At 37.0% G+C, this 22,456-nt stretch overlaps 1 protein-coding gene across 2 annotated transcripts in view; it reads right to left on the reverse strand.

Moving 5' to 3' along the window:
• The window catches only part of LOC134805998 (autophagy-related protein 16-1), a 271,109-nt gene extending 255,452 nt beyond the window's left edge, over window positions 1-15,657 (reverse strand). Inside the window, exons 1-9 of one of the 2 annotated variants that reach the window (XM_063779182.1) lie at window positions 15,344-15,657; window positions 14,752-14,862; window positions 13,350-13,515; window positions 9,987-10,149; window positions 7,403-7,491; window positions 6,830-6,880; window positions 3,592-3,751; window positions 2,827-2,932; window positions 435-580 (exon numbers count right to left, since the gene is read on the reverse strand). In XM_063779182.1, the coding sequence (XP_063635252.1) occupies window positions 435-580; window positions 2,827-2,932; window positions 3,592-3,751; window positions 6,830-6,880; window positions 7,403-7,491; window positions 9,987-10,149; window positions 13,350-13,515; window positions 14,752-14,862; window positions 15,344-15,437 (1,086 nt within the window). In that variant the 5' untranslated portion in view covers window positions 15,438-15,657. The remainder of the gene's footprint in view (window positions 1-434; window positions 581-2,826; window positions 2,933-3,591; window positions 3,752-6,829; window positions 6,881-7,402; window positions 7,492-9,986; window positions 10,150-13,349; window positions 13,516-14,751; window positions 14,863-15,343) is intronic. The other variant, XM_063779183.1, reaches the window with a different exon arrangement.
• Between the last annotated feature and the right edge of the window lie 6,799 nt (window positions 15,658-22,456).

Here is a 22,456-nt window from a genome sequence, read left to right on the forward strand (position 1 = left end):
GCAAACGAATTTAAAACGTATTTAACAGTAGAATAAAAAAATAACATTCATCGCCGATGCTTCCTTAGCCACTGCTGCGGGCCCAGGCTTTGATTTACAACGCCATCTCCTCCCCACTTTGCACGGTTTCCACCTTTTTTTGAGGCTGAATCAACTTTTGTGTCACTCACCCTTAAAACCCCGGTTTTACGGTATGGCATTTATATGGTAGTTATATTATAATGCCTTTCCACAATGGGCCATCTATTTAGCACCCTAATAGATGATTGTATATTTCATCTAACAAACTATCCTACTACATATTTTCCTGGCTGACGAGACAGAATAACAAAAAGAAATAGTTGATCCACCCTTGAACGACCAGGTGCAGATAAAACGTGTACCTACTAATTCTTCATTATAAAAAAAAGTAAGGTTATATATTGATGACTCACCCTTAGCCTCTGGTCGGCGACGGTCCACACGCGGCTCGCGAAGTCGTTGGAAGCGCCCACGAGGTACGCCCCGGTGGAGTCGAAGTCGACGGACATGACGCCGGCGTTGGAGCCGACTAGTGTGCCTTTGTTCTCCACCGTGCCCACTGCCGATGCAATAACACTGCTTTAATTTAATGACAAAACAAAATACACACGGTTGGCAACATTTCTACAAAGCTATACTTGGTCAAGCAGATCTTGTCAGTAGAAAAAGGCGGCAAATTTGAAAAATGTAGGCGCGAAGGGATATCGTCCCATAGAAAATTTTAATTTCGCGCCTTTTTTTACTGACAAGATTTGCTTGACCGTCTATAATAGGCACCTATTAAACTTGCATAATCAATAATATCAACACTTAGCTAAGTATAGATGGTCAAGCAAATCTTGTCAGTAGAAAAAGGCGCGAAATTCAAATTTTCTATGAGACGATATCCCTTCACGCCGCCTTTTTCTACTGACAGGATCTGCTTGACCAACTATAACTAAACTAAGTCAAAAACACTTAGTTGCAATTTATGATGAAATGTTTTGATACTATAGTTTTTTTTTCGGTGTACGACAGCTAACGTGGCAGAGATAGGCATGCAGCCAAATAATTAAAAAATGTGTAATATTGTGTTTTATAATATTTTATGTATCGAGTAAACATTTACCTAGTTTATATCGAGTAATAATGTTCTTTGTACCGTCAACCTATTTGTTTCCCTTGAACCTTGTCGCTTTAACTACTACGAGTTGATACATGACATATACATATATCACTCAATAAGCACTGTCGTAGAAGATAAACAAATCCATTCATTGTGATATGGTTCTATAGTGGCCTAGGAATCAAATAAAATTGGTTGACTGTATGCATAGACTAGGAATCCTCTAGACGGAGTTTAGAGCATTTATTTCATGAAACCGATGCTGCCAAAAATACGGGGGTGCGGGGGACGAGGTGAGCGAGGTCCCGTGCCGTGATTGGTCCGTTCAAAGACACGAACGTCACACAAAGACACTTTCGACTCGAAAATGGAGTAAAACTACCGTATTTGTGGCAGAGGGGGTAGAGCTACTATGCTTAGTCTGGAGGATGTCTTGTCTGTGACTGTATGTAATAGATGTCTAATTGCGAAATAAAAATTATGTAAACTACTTATCTAAGACTTTTTGAACAACTGTATTAAAACATATGTAACCTGACTGCCCTAACTTACGGCGCCAAAATTTGGTTATTAACGGAAGCAACGGAAAGCCGAAACAAAAGTCCCGACTCAAGATTTGCCAGCGGGCAATGGAGCCACAGAACCAATCGAGTCAGGAACTCCGAAATACACCAAAAAACGCTTATATGTGGGTGTTAAGACCGTTAAGCTCACGCGGGATTGGGCTGGACGTGTTTGCTACATTCAGCACCCGGAACGACGAACCAAATTGGCTACCAAATGAATCTCACAGAACGGCTTGGGTAGATGCAGATCAAAAAAACGTTGGCTTGACGAACTGGACGCATTTTGTAGTGATAGGGGAAAACATCACATAAGAAATTTTATACAATTGTATTAAAGGAAAAATTTAAAATTTTACGCTTCCGGCAGGACTTGAATCCGCGACTTCTGCAATCCGTGCATCGCTCTTAACCATATGAGCTACCTGAAACGCGCAAATCTTTCCATTCCTTCCCTTATGTATACAGGCATCAGGGTTCCTCCACATATGTCGACGCGGAATCGGCAAAATCCGATAGCAGAAAGTTTTATGTCTGCGCAATAAGAGCGAAAAAGTCGTCCTTCGGCTCGGCTCGCATCGGCCGGCGCAAAGCGGCGGCAGGGTGGCGTAAAGCGACATCTACCGAAAGACCGCTTTGACGGCACTGCAGTCTCAAGTCCTATTGAGAATTCACCAGTAACAATGTGCTAACCCATACTAAACCATTTTTTTTTTCAGCAGATACGTCTAGGAGCTACATTTTAGAAGATACATTTTTTTACACATATTTAATTACACAAACGGGTCTACCGCGATATAATTTCATTGTTTTTACCTTTAATTCCGACGTTTCAGCTGAGTTGCACCAGCTGTGGTCACGGCCACAGCTGTGGAGGGCTGTGTGTGGTGTGTGGCGGCGTTCCACGGTAAAAACAATGAAATTATATCGCGGTAGACCCGTTTGTGTAATTAAATATGTGTACAAAACGCGAGAGTTTAAAGTGTTACGATACATTTTTTTTTCTAATTTTCCTTTAATATAAAACTTGTAGTAGGTATCGCTCGCAGACGTATCTGCTGGATGAAAATTGGTTTAACATCACATAAGGCTGTGTCGAAAGCCTAAAATCAGACTTAACGGTTTTTTTACACTCACTTTTCGACAAGTCCCATAATTTGACTTTTCTATCCGATCCTCCTGTTGCTAACGTTCGTTCCGTCGGGCTCCACTTTACCGCATTCACGTCTCCTTCATGCGCGTCCTGAAAATGACGATTACGTTGTATCATAAGGCGCCTTAAGAAAAAGTACATCAAAATAATAAACTGTAAATATACATACAAGGTGACCAAAAAATAAGTGCATTCCCGTTGCCAGGGAGGTTTTGGGATTATACTGAGCAACTTTTACTATGGGACCAACCCCGAAATCGCAAAAAGAAAATTTAGCCTCCTATAGTAATTTTTTTCGCCACTGTGTATAGAGGAAAGCGATAAAAGAAGAGAGCGAGACAGAAAAATGAAATTATTATTATAAGCCTTTTGGGACTTTTTTACATTGTTTTGTGTGTGTAATCTTGTTTATGTGTTATAAAGTGACATACATAGTCTTCAAGATTATAATATAATTAATATATAACATACAAACTTGTTTTATGTTGCATGAATTCATTTTGACCGTCTTGGAGTCATGAAGACTATGCTTTGAGACATACAGACTCGAAAATTAGCGCTAATTCATAACTCACAAAAGTGATGATTTAAAGCGCAAGACGAAAACTAGATGGAATAAACCAAGTGATTTTCGCTTTACCGCGCCAATATTATCATTAACCACGTTGACCACGACACTCTGCAAAGAGTATAACGACTAAGAAGAAGAAGAAGAAGATTGTCATTAACACAAATTGGATGCAACTTACGAATCGTAATGCAACTTTTGTCGGCAAAGCTGTGGCATAAAACGGCATAGAATCCAAGATTTTATCTTCCGCCGAACTACCCGCCGATCCGATGCTGCCTCGACTGCCACCTTCTCTGGCTGCTTCTTCCAACTCTCTCCGTACCCTGTCACTCTTTTTTCTGAAAAAGACGATACAAAAATTATAAAGAAATTAATTTCATAACGCTACTACAGTTCGTCGATTAAGAAGAAACCTGTGGAGCATGGTTATTTCCGGCGAAGTTCCTTACTGAAAGCAAATGAATTAGAGATCATAGCAACATGCTAACCTCAAAGATAAGTATATGAAGTAAGTAAAAATAACACACCACAGACAGTTTCATTAACGATCTTATACTTAGAACAGTTCTAAGTCAAGTTACTTGCAAAGAAGAAAATAGGACCGAAGTGAAATGTTCATGAAATGAAATTGCAGATATATTGATGTAAACTTTATATAAACACCCCTAGTAGTTTGTATATTATGGTGCTGGCCATTTTTTATAATTTACCTGAAATTTCCACGAAGTGTGAAAAAAGAACGCATGTCTGTTGTGATCTGTGATACTTCTGAGTTAGCAAAATATATGCCCACACTGTATCACGCGCGAGTACGCGATTAGTACAAATATACCCGAATGCTATGTGCTGTAGAAAATAATTGGTGCGTCAAATGAATTCTTTTTTTAATATAAATATTAGGGAAAAATACTTCAAATCGTGGTTTTGTAAGAAGGTATTATGTAAAATCGCGTCAAATAGTATAATGCATGTTTGAATTATCACAAACTGTAGATCTTATTGCGATACTTGCATGTCATGTACATCTTTTTTAACATACAAATGCGCATTTAGCGTAAGGAAACTCAATATATTGTATGTATGTCAACGTTCGTATAAACGTGTTTTTTCAGTAATGTAATAAACATTCACATAAATAATTATTCAATGTTCACTGGTGGATCAAACAATTTATAGGTACGAATAGAAATGGACCAACTTACATACATTAATTATACTATTCATGTATTGGATTTGTAAGTATTTACCTACTTACTTTTATTCTAATTGTGTTGACAATCCTTATTGGAGCTATAATATTATTTCATTATTATTGTTATTATTTTCATTTTTATTTTATTTTACTTTAACGATCATGATAGAAATTCTTATATTTTTGACATCAATGCAAACTTATTATGTAATTGTCTTTCATGAAATAAATCATCTAATCTAATCTAATCTATTTCCATACTGCGATCAATTATATTCTAGAAAATTGAGGCCTTAAGAAAAGGCTAACGCAAAATTTTAGTTTTTATGTTGAACTGGCAAATGCAATGAAAAAAAGATTAAATAAAATATCAATCAATTTCAATAATTTTCAGTTATACCTATACGAGTATCATAACCCTGCATGCAATGGCAGTATACTTTTAGTATAAAACAGCTAGTGACACGAGTATAGCCCAGCGAAGTCACACGCAAAATTTTGAACAGAAATATTTTTTCATAGTTTATCTAATTGACGTTTACTTACACCCTTCTTATTCCGCGCTATGGCGCGTTTATTTATCAAAGTAAATTTAGGGATATGTCCCTAAATTTATTTGATCACAGTTATATTGAATGAATTTCATGCCAAAATGCAATATCAAGATTCATGCTATACCTATATAACTAACTATCAACAAAATCCAACAGCCAATCATGCAAACATAAGTAAAACAATGTGTGTGCCTAGATCTTATATGTTCTTATATTATAAGTAAAGTTTTACACAGTGGACATGGATTCAAACTGGTGAATGATACAATCGCAAACAGGGTATTAGTAACCTAACTATATTTTTAGGGTTCTGTATTTAATATGTTCTCTATGTTTTTATACACAAAAAATATATTTCAAGGCTAGACATAATATCCTGTACATACTTATAAATTAATTAGTTATAAAAATAAAACCTACATTATATTATAACCCGCTTATATTATCCCAATTGGGACGAAAACCCGTGTAATGTTTATAATCAAATAATTACAACTTGATTTAGTTGTATTTATATTGTGGTTTTGTCAATATGTTTCAGGTAGGTACCTACCTACATAAATGGGTAAAAGGGAAAATACATAAAAATATATTGATGCCTAATGTATAAGACCGGAATCCTATAAATACTCGTAAGACCTATACATAAGTATAGTCTGACAAACCAAATTTGGCCGGAAAAAGGCGCGACATGCAAAATTACTATGGGAGATCGAACTTGCGCACCTACTTGTGGTTTGCCAGATTACCTGCCTGATGTCTTTATAGTTTCACGCCTCACGGTGACCACAACAATTTGTTGCATCCAACTAATTCACAATTCTTACTGGCCGGATGAAATCTGGTCAACACGCGCCTTTCAAATAAATTCAATTCTGCAGTTTATATTGCTCTCAACTAATTTCTACCAGGTGTACGGAGCTGTTAGTGTCATCGTACTCATCGTACTTATACCTACCGTCACCGACTAGATTTTTTTTACCATAATGCGGTCATATATATAATTAAAATATTTCCGTATGCTATATTTTTCCCATAGCTTGGGTACGGTGACAGCTGTCATCAGATTATAACCTGAAACACTTCTAACTGATCACAATTTATAACCTGAAAACACAAAATTGTATTGGTATGTCTGTCAGCTGTCACCGTACCCAAGCTATGAAAAAAATACTATATCTATATTGTTTTTAAGTTTCACGATTTTCATAATAATTCGTAACTCACTTGTTTACATAATATAACATTCATCACCTCTTTTGTTTATTATAAGTACCTACTAAGAAAGATATGCAACATAAATATTTCGGCAAATAGGGCAGAGTGTGAACTGGCGGCATAAAACAACCTAATCGATATACAAATACTTATATCTTTAAATTACTTTCTTTCTTTTTCATACACAATTCAGACCCATTTTAGTTTTATTTTTATAATGTTAGATTAATAATTTTGTGACAAAAACAGTGATAATGAGATAAATTAAAATAGTAGGTACATATATGTATAACCAATGAAATGTACATACACATAAATTGAAAATGAGTCAGTTTCAGAGTGCAGTTAAGACATAAATGGGCCACTTCATGAAGAGGTATAGTATATTTTCAATTATGAACGCCACAATGCCTCAAACCACCACATCTGCATTCACATTATGCCAAACTCACCCGAAACTAACTCTACCAAACGTGTTGATGAGAAACGCGGTAGGGCTTGACCTGTTGAAGAAATTAAACAAAAAGAAGCAAAAACAAAATCATGTAAAAAATGCAAGCTGTCTAAGCCGCATGGCACACACACGACCCACTCTAATCACAACACGAGACCGGTAGCACAAATAGACTAGTCAATGTGCGTTCTACAATGTGGCAACGTGTGATTTAGCACAAACGACAACGAGTTGTGATGTCTCTGACACTTCATTCAGTTACATTTTAGACAAGCTAAATAAAACATTACAAGCATACAGTCTACGGTGCAGTGTACAATAATCTTAACAGCAGCAACATACAGTTAAATAAATTGCTTAAACTACCTATTCACAAGCGCATTGACTTTACTATAAACCAAATGCCCCACACAATAATGCCACAATTACTGATTTGATTCACCGCACATCGGTACATCTGATGTTGGCAATAACATAATGTCAAAATCTTACCAACTGCAAGTAAAAGTCATGCTTAACTAACAATTTTAAGTAAATAAAATAAATCTAAATAAGTAATTAAACATCTTACTTGAGAAAATGCTCGTTCTCTTCGTTCATTTTATCTGCATCTTTTGATTTGTATTTGATGAGTCTTTCAACGAGCGTCCGATTTTCGTCCTGAAAATAATAATGTTATTCACTATACACAAGTTTCTAAAAATAAGTACAATTACAAAAGTATCAACAATGATAGGTACCCGACTAAAGAAAACTTTCTTCATAATCTATTAACTCGGCGGCGATTTTTCACAACACAGACTTAAATATTATTTAGGTAACTGTAAGATTTATATAATAACACTGATAAAATAGGAAAATTCTGAGGTTATGGTACTGTGTTAAACTAGTGGTAGAGTACGAGTACAATGTGAGGATCTAACGGTATTCACAAGTATGTAGGTATGTCCCAGGTACACTTTTCGCGTAACAACTATTTTCACGAAACGAGCCACGGGGCCAGGCGCGCTCGGTTACAGATTTCGGACTACACTGAACAGGCAATGTTGCTCTCGGTTTTGGCATGAACTGTTTATTCATTGTGCACAAGGGCAGCCACATAAAGTCATGCAATATAGGATGTTTATTTTTACAGCGTCATAAATAGGATTTAAAATAAGACTGCGATGTACGCTTTTTCTTATTGCTAAACGATGCACAATATCTCATTCAATCTCATTTGTTTTATGTAACTATTTTTTAAGGAGACAAGAAAATCGCCAACGCGTCTAAAACGACTACCTACTAGTTACGTGTCGTAGCTAGTTATCTACTTATCAAGAATATTTAATAGGTTTTAATAAACCTATATAGGCAGCTTTATATAATGAGCATAAATATCGGAACCCCGCTGGATATCGAAGAAAAATACGTTGGCAAACCGCCAAGTTTTGAATGATGCTATAAAATTTTAAAGTTCCAGTGATATAAAATGAAATGTTAGTTTAGAAATTACTAGTCCAAAAATACAATATTTTGTATAAACAAAAACGGAATTGGAGCTTACGTAGTTGACCATTCAACTCAAAATTGTGTACACACGCACACGTAGAATTGGGACAGAGAATCAAATGTAACGTTGTACCTACAACTTGTAAAGGTGTTTTGTTTAACACCCAGCACATAAAACTGGGTCTATTTTTAATTTTTTGTCCTTTTTTCATTTTTGTTAGCTTATGATAAAAATTTCGTGTTATTCTCTAGGTACCTACAGCATACGCGCAAATTCACCGTATGTCCTACAAAATCTTCCACTGGGTTACAAATGAATGGAATTTTCGTAACTCACGGAAATTTACTTATGTAGTTTTTTATTATTACAAAGTGGGATTTCGTGTTTATTCCGAACAGAATGAGGAGCTCTTCGAGGCTACCAAATTGTATCAATATCTGAAAAAAACATCCACAAAAAAATAAGTAGTTTACCGTATAGAATTTCAGTCATTGGATTGTAACAAAAAATAAGTAGTAGAGATTGTGGTTAGCTTTTTCCAATTCCTCAGTGGCTAGTTTTCTAATAAGGGTGGCGATAATATAAATGGTTAGAATTAGAAAATGATTTGCGACTTAATTACTAATGTTTATATTCATGTTTAAAATACTAATAAGTACCTAATAACGTATTGATCAGAAGAAGTCTTACCCAGTTGTTGTGCTTTGCATAATTACAGATTGGCCTTTATTAAATAATAAAATATCTTGTCAGCCAAGTCTGGTATAGGCAAAAGCTGAGTAAATTAGCTAGCCGACTCATTTAATTTAAACTAAGAATAAATCACACACACCACCGGTTTTCTGTAATCCCCATACATCATTTACCGGCTGGCTCAATCCGAGCAGAGTCTAGCAAATAAAGAAGACTGACAACCCTCATACAACGCCGTGAGTATTACCGCCGTTTTAGTATTATCCACCAATTATACGTTTGGAAGTCATAAATAGCAGTATGTGATAAGATATCTTAACATACTGCTAAAAATTGTAGCAGTATGTGTAAGATATCTTATCACATACTGCTATTTATGACTTCCACTAAAATGAACAAAATTAAATAGTAAATAGCGCCTTCAACAATGATGGGGCACACGGGTGACGCTGTTTTGTATGGTGGGTATCCCTCACGAATATTTATTACCTATAGTGAGTCCATACTTGAAGTCACGCTAAATGTATGGATACGCGCGCGAGAACGCAACTCATGCTAGCAGGTCTGATTCGAGCAAGTATGATGCCTCAACCACGAGACGCACGCTCTGAGCTCAAGAGATCCGTGTGTTCCCTCAGCTTTATCTACTTTTGGCTGCCTGTATGATAATTTTAAATAATTTTCTAAAATAAAACTATTGAAACGGATTATATCGCGTATATTGAATACATACTACATCCCGACGTTTCGAACCCTAACTGGCCTTAACATTTATAGTTTATGATGGTTCATTATTTTGTAAGTGGGTAGTTTTTGCACAGTACAATTTTTCCTCAGTCACTCGTTGACCACGAACGCTGTAAAGGGCTCGAAACGTCGGGATGTAGTATGTATTCAATATACGCGATATAATCCGTTTCAATTGTTTTATTTCATGAGTAATTTTCTAAATTAATGTAAATCAACATACCTGTGCTTTCCTCAATTTCTCTTCTATAGCTGCAAACGCGATTTGTAAGGCTTGGTGCTCGTCTCTCAGTACAGTGTTTAGTCCTTCTAGTTCAGTCATGTTGTTTTCATAAAGTTGAATCTCGGCACGAAGAGAAGCTATCAAGGCAGTGTTTTCTGAAATACTGGAGAGAACAATAATGTTAATAAAAGTATTACCTCACGCTATAAAGCAGCAGTTGCTTCTAGCAATTGGTTATAGACATGTTGATTTATATGAAAGTTTGATGGGTGGAAAACCTCTGCCCTCGCGCGCAAAGTGGACTATTTTTAAACTATGCTTAAAGCATACAGCGAGCAGCGAGCCCCGGGCACGTTACGTCTGGCAAAGGCGGTCTTCACTCCTCGGTTTTTGCAAACCGGAAATTGCTTTACGTGTGCCATGGTCTAATAAAACATGGTCTTCCATTCCCAGAGTGACACGGGCCTACGTCACAATAACATTGCCACTTTATTTCAACATAACATGTTACATGGGTACATTATACCTATGGTTAATAAGTTAAAATATTTCTTTATAATTTTATAATTTTCATTTATATGTATTTTAGCTTAAATTTTACAATAACACGTCATTTTTAATTACTCGCTAGCAATATCTTCCGATTCACGAAAGAAATTTCAGACTTTCGGGTAATTCTGTTTATACTACTGGCAACACAGGATAGCGCTGTGCACATTTGACAATTCGGATCTAGATAACTTCATGCCCTGACCGTCATCCTTGTCGAACGCGTGTTAATTGTTATTTCCTTCTCGCTCAGTGTCAGCAGTCGCAGTGTTTTCCAAACTTTTCACGTCGTAAGCTTGGTAATTAATGTGTAACTGTGAATTAGTTTTTCAAACGTTTGTCTTGTATAGATAAATAAAGTTTAATTTAATACATTAGATTTGTTTTATTTTACTATGTTTCTACATGAATAACTTAAAATTAATGCCGTTAAAATCATTTTCACCGTTGGTTAAAATTCTCCCACATTTCAAAGTTTGAGAACCTGTAAACAGCATGATGACGTAGGCGCGTGTCAGTTAGGTCATACGCGAATCTCGGAATGGAGTACCAGGCGGAGTATATTATTATACCATGACGTGTGCATAGTGCTGTCTCACCCGCACACCGGAGCGGCGTGCGGAACCGCATCAGTGCGACAACCGCGAAAACGTGAGAAGCTCCGCACGTCCATTCAAACATCCTCAGAGTTCGCTTGCAATGGATTGTAATTTGTATGTATGTCTGATTCTTTCACATAGCCTACAGCTTAAATTGTTTGATGAATTTCAACGTTTGTCACTAGATTCGTCTCAGTTGATACTGTTGCCAGGGTGACATTTGAGTAGATTCCTGATATACTAGAGTTAGACCAAGAAAAGTATGCAACGATTTTGATAGCATACGCAGTGCTAGTGTTATTTGTACGTCAACATTTCATAGAAGTTTGACGTTGAAAATAACACTTGCACTGCGTGCGCTATCAAAATCGTTGCAGACTTAATTGTCTTGGTCTAACTCTATTTTTTTTTTTAATTTCAGGTTTTTGTGCTAAATGTACATCATATCAATATAAATAAGCCCCTTTTTGTTAAGGGAGAGACAAAAAGAAAATACAATTAATTAATTAATTGGTAAGAGCTTACTCCGTCCCGCACACCCAACTCCCCTCTTCCTTTTGCCTATACGGAGCAGGATGAAATAGTCATGTGCCTTTTCGTAATCTTGCAAACGAAATAAAACAATTCCCATTATTCAATTGAGCTTAAACTTCACATAAGTACATAATTATGTAAGTTGGGTGACAATGCAATATTTTGGTACCTTCCAGCTGATCTGATGATGGACACAGAAGGTGGCCATAGGAACTATGTGATAAAACAACGTCAGTTTGACTAGTTCCCCAAGAATTACGACTTTTTATTCTACGGGATTCGAGTCATTTGCGTATGACGAGTGAGTACGCGTACCTTGAAAAGTGGCTTCTTCTAAACACACAAGTCTCTCCATTTAAGACAAGGTGTCGTAATACTAACGTAAATAAATATTTTAAAAGAAATGTTTTTTTTTTCTTTGATTGACGCATAAGTATTAATAAATACAAAATTATGTAGTTATTTTGATTAAAAAATATATTAAAATTGGCAGTTCGTTTTGTACGTCGTCCGGTTAGTACGACGTAATATCAGCGGTCCCTTGGGCGTCGTTATAACCGGACTCTACTGTATGTGTAATGTACTTAAGTAGGTAGGTACATAAAGTATCACACAATCAGCCAGTGTTTGGATAAGTACAAAATGTTGTTTCTATTGCATGTTAGTTTATTAGTTTAATTCTTACACTACTTTTTATAACAGCTGAAAATCTGCGTAGGTGCAACGATAGAAAGAAAGATGAGTAACTAATTAATTACATATATTCAACCCCTCTCTTTTCTCTCACCTCAAATGTCAAAAATCACAAGGGAGTTGAAAAAGCCACAATTACTCTACTTTCAGACACAGAGAAACCGATATAAACGCGGTCATGCGCAGGGCCGTCTTAAACTATGCTGGGGCCCCTGGGCACATAAGAATTTGGGGCCCTTTTTGAAAGTAAAGAAAGCTAATTAAACTAACATTTTTATACTATAGTCTTCTATTTATTATGGGTAATCAAAATATACTGTCACTGTCTGTCCTTGGGGGGCCCCCCGAGGATGGGGGCCCTGGGCACGGGCCACATGTGCCCTTATGGTAAAGACGGTACTGGTCATGCGTATGGTGGTGGAAGAAACTTATACCAAACCAGTGGTGGCGTTAAATAGATGTCAGTAGGATAATTAGGGTTCCGTACCCAAAGGGTAAAAACGGGACCCTATTACTAAGACTCCGCTGTCCGTCCGTCCGTCCGTCCGTCTGTCACCAGGCTGTATCTCATGGCTCCTCTACACGATGGCCCAGCGCCGGCCACTCCAAGGGACGCATTTGTGCGTTAGAGGGAGCAAGTGATATTGCTATCTCATTCTACCGCATGGCTGCCTCCCTTGGAGTGGCCGGCGCTGGGCCATCGTGTAGAGGAGCCATCATGAACCGTGATAGCTAGGCAGTTGAAGTTTTCACAGATGATGTATTTCTGTTGTCGCTATAACAACAAATACTAAAAAGTACGGAACCCTCGGTGGGCGAGTCCGACTCGTACTTGTCCGGTTTTTTTCTAATTTAGGCAAGCCGGTGGGAATAGAGTTCTATAGCCGTCCGCCACTGCATCATACTTATATTATATAATTAACATGAGCTAGCGCTCACATAGATGGCGCTGCTGGATATCAAAAACTACATATTACATCAAACTTACACAATATCCTTTGCTTGCAGCTGTTTCTCCAAGTCATGAACTTTAGCATTTAGGTTTATGATTTGCTGAGAGCTCTCGCCGCGTCTTCGATGCAAATTTGTGAGTTCTTCTTGCTGTACCAGAATCTTCTGTTCCAAAGCTTGCACCCTCTCGTTGCTGCCACCACCTGCAATGATTTTAGAAGTTTTGTGTAAATGTTTCTTATTTGGGAATGCTAGCATTTTGCAGTAAAAAGTCAGGTGGCAGTTGTTAGTTTTATAGTGATAAAACTGTAAATAACCCTGTATATCTATTACATTTATATGATTATACTTCTAAACGTATCGGTGAAATTTAAATGCTAAGCTTCACTGAGGAAGAGGATACTACAGTCAGAACCTTACACGGGCGGAACCACAGGCAGGGCTTGTACCTATACAAGAAATACATATGTAGTACAACATATTTCTCACAAAATGTGATATGCATATGAACAATCATATACTACATTCGTTTGTTGACTTCATTATAATAAAAAGAGGTCAACAAACTGATGTAGTACTAACTTTATTCTAAATAACATTAGACTAGAAGATCACAGAATTAGAGATTCTAAACCTATTCCGTGAAGTTGTACAGCAAACAACTTCCATTTCAATACAACATGAACAAATGCAAAAACAAATTGTTAGCAATGACAGTAACTAATGATAATGATACTTTAAATTGAGAGTTGTTGACCTCTCCCTCTGTAGGTGTTTTATACGGAAACTTTATTTATTTACTGTACACTAAAATTAGAATATTATATCATTCACTAATTTCAATGTGAAAGTCAATAAAATTTTGGTGAATAAGTTGGGTAGACTATTTTTTTAAATATTTTATTCAAAATTAAGTTTGGATCATTAAATTGAGAAATGTATCATTGCATGACATACTAAAACACCATTTTTCGTTCTGTCAAATCCTAACTATTCTATGATATAGCTATCACAAAACACCTCCAATATTCTCTTAGTAGTCATATCATATAAATATAAGAAAGTAAAAAGAAATAATAGAAAAGGTTCAGGTCGTGTCATACCAGAAGGTTAAGGAGTTGGCAGAGGACCGGACGAGTTGGAGATTGTTCTGCTGACAAGAGCACAGCTGAAGAAGAAGTCATATCATGTACCTACATACTTACACAAATACCGTTAATAACATTAATGATATGTCAATTAAGAATTGGCTAAAATTTACCACAGCTGATCAAAAAAAAAAATATTTCCTTAAAATGACCATTGAGTTAGTTACTTTGTCTTCATGTTTTTTGGTTTGACTACCCACATCCAAGCAAATGCATCCCATCAGAGAACAGTAGCTGCAACTATGTACTACAAAAATATGATGTTATTGTAGGAAAAGAAAGAGCACAAACCTGCACTTGATAAACCATTTTCAGAAGTTGAATATCTTATCCTCTCATTAACCAGCGTTAACTGAAGATTTTCGTTCTTAAGTGTGTTGACATTATCAAATAGACGGCTTTCTGAAAAAAATTAAGTAAAAATTTGAGTATAACTAAAATTAAAACATTCATTACATTAAAAAATAAACAGACTAAGTAAGGTTACTGCACACAAATGTATATCATTAGAGATTGAGAGATAGAGATCTTTATTTGCATACCAGTACAGATGTTACATACATGGGCCCTGGAAAGGGTGTAGCAAAATAGGTACATAGTTCACAACATCACAATTTGCTTATTATTACTACTGACTTATACTTATACATTTTCTAAATTGCACTTTTCTCTAAGTATCTCTAAATGCTAATAAGAAAAAAGTACCTACAGAGTTCAATCAAATAAAACAGAATGATATTCTCTAGCATTATGATTACATTTTATGTCATGATGCTCTAAAAGCGATCTTCAAGTAATGTATCACACTATCAGTATGTATCTAGAGTTATCTATTAGTGAAAGTTTAGACAAAGACAGGAACCCAAAAGGTTATGTTACTTACGAAATGTTATAACATCTTGAAAGGCTGCAGTTTGATACTTGTTTCGGGCCTGTAATTGGCTTATTATGCTATTTCTCCACTCTCCTCCTTCCATTTTTAACGAATAAAACCGTACGAAGATATCAAAACAAACATTTGTTAAGTAGCGTGTTACACTGTATAAATATAAACAATAATTTATCGAGTAACGCGAAATATTAAAATATTTTTCGCAGTGAACTAGACCAATTTATCACAATTGGCTAATTATTAAATGAGTACAACAAGTCGTAAACATCCTTTTCTAAAATTTATCTGTAGAAATTACAATCATCTTACAAAATCAAGTGACAGTGACACTGACAGTAGTGACACTAGTGACAGTTGGTCGAACTATTTTTATGTCGTCTTTCTGACCTAAGGCTAAGACCAATGGTTATAGTGTGTGAGGGAATATGAGAGGGCAGCTGGAGAAATAGGGAAATCACGGAGCACAGGCACAATGTTATTTATTCGCATACAATGAATGAATGAATGACAACAATAACAGAAAGATATATTTGAATTGATGTCATTCGAGGATTGATACTTCTTTCGGCGGCGAGAGTCCCGTGGCCAGTACTCACACTCCTAATCATCGAAAAAGAGATCGAGGTTTGCAAGATTTGTCTTTGATGTGTGTCATTTTCTATGTATTTGTGTCGTCATTACAGATTGGATTTTGTATGTAAGTGTGTGAGAAGTGCGACTGTGTGCACCTTTCCCCCGCAAAAAATGGCAGAAAGAATTGTACGGTAAGATATCGCTTGGGCCCCTCCCTTTGGATGTGTCGGAAGCCGGTGTTGCTCGAAGATCGAGATGGTAATAAAATGTGTAGGTACTATTATAAAATAAGTCGGTTCTGGCGCTTCGCCGGCCGCTACCGCGGCACGCTCGCTTCGCTCGCTCGGCTCGGCTCGCGCGCTGTAGGGTCGCAGTTCTACCTAACACTCCTCCTCGCTTCGCTCGTCGTCGTACCTAAAGTGGTATCCAGACGGGACTGATCAAATCGGATGATTTGATCAGAAATGAATGGTATTTGCATCCGCACCTCCTGATTCATTCAGGCAATTGAATCAGATTGGCGAAAAATTGGCACCCGATAACCATGTATGTATTCACACGAAGGCGATTTTCAAGCGCGACACTTTTTTATCGAGCACTGTTCGATTTTCGGCGTTGAGCGTTAAATTGAATGGAGCATACGGAACTCCAGTGCATCTGTTCTCAGAAGCGTTAGCCCGTTCCACACTCGTGCGCTTCGCGCTTCGCGCACGAGTGTGGAGGGGGCTATAAAAAAGCGCCAGCGTTGCTGTCAGTTGGCCGTCAACTGTCAATCTTTATCTGTTTACAGAATTGTTAAGCCCGCTCCACACTCGTGCTCTTTGCGTCGCGATTCACGCACAAGTGTGGAGGGGGCTTTAAAAAAGCGCCAGCGTTGCTGTCAGTTGGCCGTCAACTGTCAATCTCTGGTGTCAATCGTATCTAAATCTTTGCACACTTTTCTTGGTCTAACTCAATGATACCATTCGTAATAAATAAATACATATATGGGAGCTCGATCCCGAATTGTTAATTCTAGAAGTCGAGTCTCGATCTCGACCATTACTCTATGTTAAATCTTTACCAGAATACGCTAATAAACTACTTAAAAATTAAGCGTGATTTTATTACCTACTACCTTTCCACAAGGCAGGGAGTACGACTCACAAGTGATTTTTAAACGTTCATATGAACACAAGTATTTGAAACGGTAAAAAAGCGCCAACGTCTGGTTTTAACGCGACGCTTTTTAAGCTCTCGTGCGTATGGGGCCTAAAAGCCGTAAGCCGTAACAGACTACCGTAAAGTGTCTAACGACTCCCTTCTGGACGGCCAATGAAGAGAGTCCTGAGGGTTCCCTTGGGGTTCCATTTCGGCCGACGAAGACACGCTGGAGTGGAGATGGAGACCCTGATTCACTCTCTGGAGCACTCGGATCCGTGGGGTCGTTACTTCTCAACAGCTTGTCACAAGTTACTTTATAAAAGTTACTCTATGGTGTAAATACCTACAATATGTGCTTGTGCTGCACTTGGTAGAACATTGCAGTCATACCTTTGGTCTGAGCCTTTGGTCATACCCCATATTTGAAAAGATAGAAAAAATTAGGTATCAAACCTCCGGTTGCGGAATTTTATGACTCTTGAGTTATGATTTCTGTCACTTTGATTCGACTGGAAAAAGTGTTCGCGGTCGTGATTTTCTAGTGTTTTTTTTTTAAATTATTATTTATAGAAGATTTATAGGGTTTTAGATAAGATCATAGTGGATTAAATTATAATTTTTTGAGTAAATTAGTAAAAACAATGAACTATTTATTTTGTCAGTGCTCCATCACCAATGCAGATACAAACAAAGAAGCCTCTCAGCTCTACGGCAAGGTAAGTGAATATCGAATAGGTATGTAGACAATTTATTCTCTAGGGAACCTCAATTACTCTTGTAAGGTTAGGTAGCGCTCACCGTAGGCAATAGGTACCTACATTGGACATCCAATATAGATACACACAAAACATATAGGAAGGATACAGGGCTATATAGGAAGCTACAGACCTCGGCCACGAAACGCACGCTGTTATCATATACCTACATCATACTCAAGCTTCAAGATATATACAACTATATGAAATATCATTCACCGTACATACGCAAGCTTTACATACCTAAAGTAGGATAGTAGGATAATACCTAATATTTTCTTTGAACATACCCATACGTAGACTATAAGTAGGTACTAGGTACGTTTGAATCAACGAAAATTCAAACGGTATAAAGTTGGACTGATCTTTCTTGACTAAGCTTAGCATAAACTTGAGTTAAAGTTTAAAAAAGCCGTTTAAATTAAGTTCAGAAATGAATAATGCAAATACTGAAGCATTCATTTCTTCCGTCTTCGTGGACGGCTAAGCAATAAAAACGGTGGATTAATTTGTTGTGGATTTTGGATCTGGGTTTAAAGTTACCTTACCTGACACTGACAATTTACTGTATATTATTTATTTATTTATTAAACTACGCATAACTACACCCATAAGCTGTGGTGGCCGCTGCAGCGGTAAGCGCATTGTCATTTTTCACACATTCCGTTAACGCATGCGTTCACAAATGTCGACGCGGAATCGGCAAAATCCGATAGGAAAATGTTTTATGTTTGCGCAATAAGAGCGAAAAAGTGGTCGTTCGGCTCGGCTCGCATCAGCCGGCGCCTACCGACGCGTCGACGGCTTTTTCGTTCTTATTTTTTTTTATACCACGTCGGTGGCAAACAAGCATACGGCGCGCCTGATGGTAAGCAGTCACCGTAGCCTATGGACGCCTGCAACTCCAGAGGTGTTACATGGGCATTTCCATTTAAAGTTGTACCATGACTCACTTGACGAGTTGAAAATATAACTTGGATTATTTGGTACTTTTTTATGTAATTCTATGAGTAAATATATTCTAGTTTATGAAACACAAAAGAGAATCGTCATATTTTTAGCATAAACCAGTTAAAATTCATATTTAATAGGATGAGGAAGGTTTTTTGCGGTCTGTTTGGTTACAAATGGTTTTTGATATAGTGAATAAAATACATACTTGAAGCAAATGTTTTTATGTTTAAAGCATAATAATGTTAATAAACAACCTAAAAACAATTATCATTGACCAATTTAGAGCAAACATTTTTCATAAAAGGGAATTTTAGGCGGTTTGGTTACGAGGTGGCCCCAAATCGTACGTTATTTTTAGGTTTATTAAATAGTTATTGGCATTACTGCCATGTGACGAATAACAATCATTAGAATTAACAAAACATGTGATTATTGTCAAAAAAATTAAATGTTTTAGGTTATAAACTTTGAATAAACAATAAAAATACTTTTGAAATCAAGGGGACATTTCCAAATGGACACCCATGTAACTTAATGGACAAAGTAAAGACGAAATCACAATAATCAAAAATTTACACAAATACTCAGCGAATAAAAAAAGGAGGCCTAAATATGTACTAAAATCAGTAGATAGAGTTTTAAACATAAGGAACTCAATTTTACTTAATAAAATATGACTTATTAATTGCACATGAATTAAATAAGTATAGACAAAGTCACGGTAAAAACTATACATACTCAATGTGCGTGCGACTTTACCGTGTCCGTTCGGTTACATTTTTCTAGTCCGCCTATATGTTACGCTTCAAATTGTAACCAAACGGACGTAACGATTTGTCTGATCCAGAATTAAATCTATTCAAAATAAAACAAAACTAAACGCAATGTTCAACTTATTGACTTGACAAATAACTATATGAAACATAGTTTTATTTAATATAAACAGTGTTTTAGTTACTTAACGTTCAAGCTGCATAAACAGTTGAACAAAACGGACAAAACATTGAGTAAACTTACAGGTCGCACGCCAGCACGCCTTGGAGGTTGCGAATTGACTGTTTTAAATCAAATTTGACGTTTAAACAAGCTTTATCTATGGTCACAGGGTTTCCAGGATGTAAAAAAACCTAAAATATTGGTAAAAAGTATTTCGCTAAGTAGCGAAAACTGCGTAACCAACCCGGACTATGTCCGTTTCACGATTTCGCGGGGACAACGTTTTTATCGAAATTAAACCCTATTATTGATGTTTTTAAAGCTCTTTTTCATCAATAACACATTTTTCAACATTTAAACTATGCCAGGAATGCATTACTTGGTGTTGCCTTCATAGAAAAAATATGTGTAAAAGTCCATCAAAAATTGAAGTCGGTGAAGGGGACAGTACTACGGGGTCATTTTATCATATCTAAAAACCTGATTTTAAGTAAGAAAAAAGTGATTTATTGTGCATTAAACTTCATAAATGATGTGTCTATATAATATATTTCAATAAAAAACATCATTTGCCCAGTTAAAAAATTCGTCTTGAGTAAATTGCAAAAATGCAAGGGGACATGCGAAAAACTCGAGGGTACAACTTTAAATGGGAATGCCCACATGCGCGTTGCCGACCTTTTAAAAACCTGTACACTCCTTTTTTGAAGAACCCCATACTGTAGACCCTCGCGAAAACCTCGGAAGGGAGCTCATTCCATAGCCGGCACTTTATAAGTGATAAACAATCAGGGCAAAAAGAAATAAACAGCAAATATTTACCATAAACTTTTCACCTATTTTAGGTACCCAAATTCCTACTTAGGGTGCTTACGAAAACTTTTGTTCGAATAATTGACCGTGTGGCCGCTTTCTTATGTCCGATTGTCAGGTTGTCGTATGAATAGCCTTAGGATTTTTTTATTTATTTTATTTTATTTTTTTAATATGATGAATAGCGCGACGCAGGTGGAAAAACTATTGTATTTTACGTGATCTGAATTGAACTTAGGCGAAACTAATGATCTGGCCGACTAGCCGACTAATCGGCAATCCGAGCGCCGATTAGTCGGCTAGTCGGCCAAATCAATAGTCGGTACATCACTAATATCAAACTATCCCTCCAATGCCTTGGTTGAGAAATTTTAGTTGTAGGTAATTGGTTCATCTAAATTATTTCATCAGCAGCAAAATCTCTCATATTTGGTCGCACAAAACTTAGTTGCTAATAGTATACGTAGAATCTGTACCCATTACATCGCAAAGGAAAAGTTTTGGCTATTTATAAAAGAGAGCGAAAGAAAAATCTTTCTGAAGCATGATGAACCATAGAATAAACTTTAATTACTTAGAGTTAGCGAAAGTTTTCAAAAGTTGGCGGCGTAGCAATGAGCTTATGAAAGTATATCGGTAAAACTTGCTACTGAGCAAAATGAGACTAGGCGTGTCATTCCAATTGCTTACCGGTGCAGACGTATTATATTAGTAGCGGAACCATCGCTGACGGCTGGTGGCGACCATTTATACTAAGCAATGTTTCGACCGAATAACTCAATTTCTTTTACAAGATTGTTAGTTTTTCGTATATACGAGTATAGGTATGTTATAAGGATCCGTTATAAGGATGTTCAGAAAAGGCACATGAGGCGATGTAATATTGACCCCTCTGAGTGGGAAGCACAAGCGGCGAAGCGTCCGGAGTGGAGACGGTTGGTGCATCTAAAGATTGATGATTTTGAAGAGCGGAGGAGGGTAGGCCTTGATAATAAACGAGATGCTCTAAATCTAAAGGCCCGACCACCTACCCTTCACCTATCATTACGTTGACGGAGTCCTGACATGCCCTCGGTGTGGACGAGCACTGCAGACGAAGATTGGGTACTGCAGTGACGTGCAGTCACATGAGGGCGCACGAGCGAGCGGACCAGCTCAGTTCCCGCTCCTAGGCATAATATAATGCAGTCGCTGTGGCCGAAATCAGCCGGGCGAAGAGAGAGAAATAAATGGGTTCAATTTAGATCCCGTACCTACGACATGACTAACCACAGGAGCTCAGGTTTAGCAGTGCTAGTTCACAGTAAAGAAACTTATTATAAATATGTAGTTGTAATTATCCCGCTGAGGGGCAATTACAACTATTTTTAGGTGCTTACTATAAAAGCTCCCAACTCTGTTAGTTCAAAAGACTTATCTAGTTGAGAAACTTTGGTCTAAAGTACCTACAACTTCGTTAGGGTCATTTAGGTTCGTGTTTAGGTGTGACTTGATAATGACTTTAATTAAATGATTAGGTAAGTGTTATCGCACTTGGCACCCTACTAAATGTGTACAATTTCGTACAGTGAATAATAGTAGGAAGGCAGAGTCAGACGAAGACATTAGACAATGCAACGAGTTTGAGTGCACTCGCAGTACAAGTGTTATTTTAAACGTCAAACTACTGCGAAATCATGACTTATATTATAATATAAATAATACATGTACTGCGTGTGCTATCAAACTCGTTGCAGACTTGTCTTGGTCTAACTTTTCATAATATACAGCGAGCTGCAAAAGTGCACACCCATTTTATGAATGGAATTTTAAGAGGTATGCATATTATATTTTGCAGTTGTGTGTACATGTCGCAGCCATCTGGTTAATTTAGCCAGTTAATGAGTCGCCTAGGCTAATCATGAAACGCCGGCATCCAATTTGATGCCTA

Source organism: Cydia splendana, chromosome 2 (genome assembly GCF_910591565.1).
Source record: "Cydia splendana chromosome 2, ilCydSple1.2, whole genome shotgun sequence".
Taxonomy (NCBI): Eukaryota; Metazoa; Arthropoda; class Insecta; order Lepidoptera; family Tortricidae; genus Cydia; species Cydia splendana.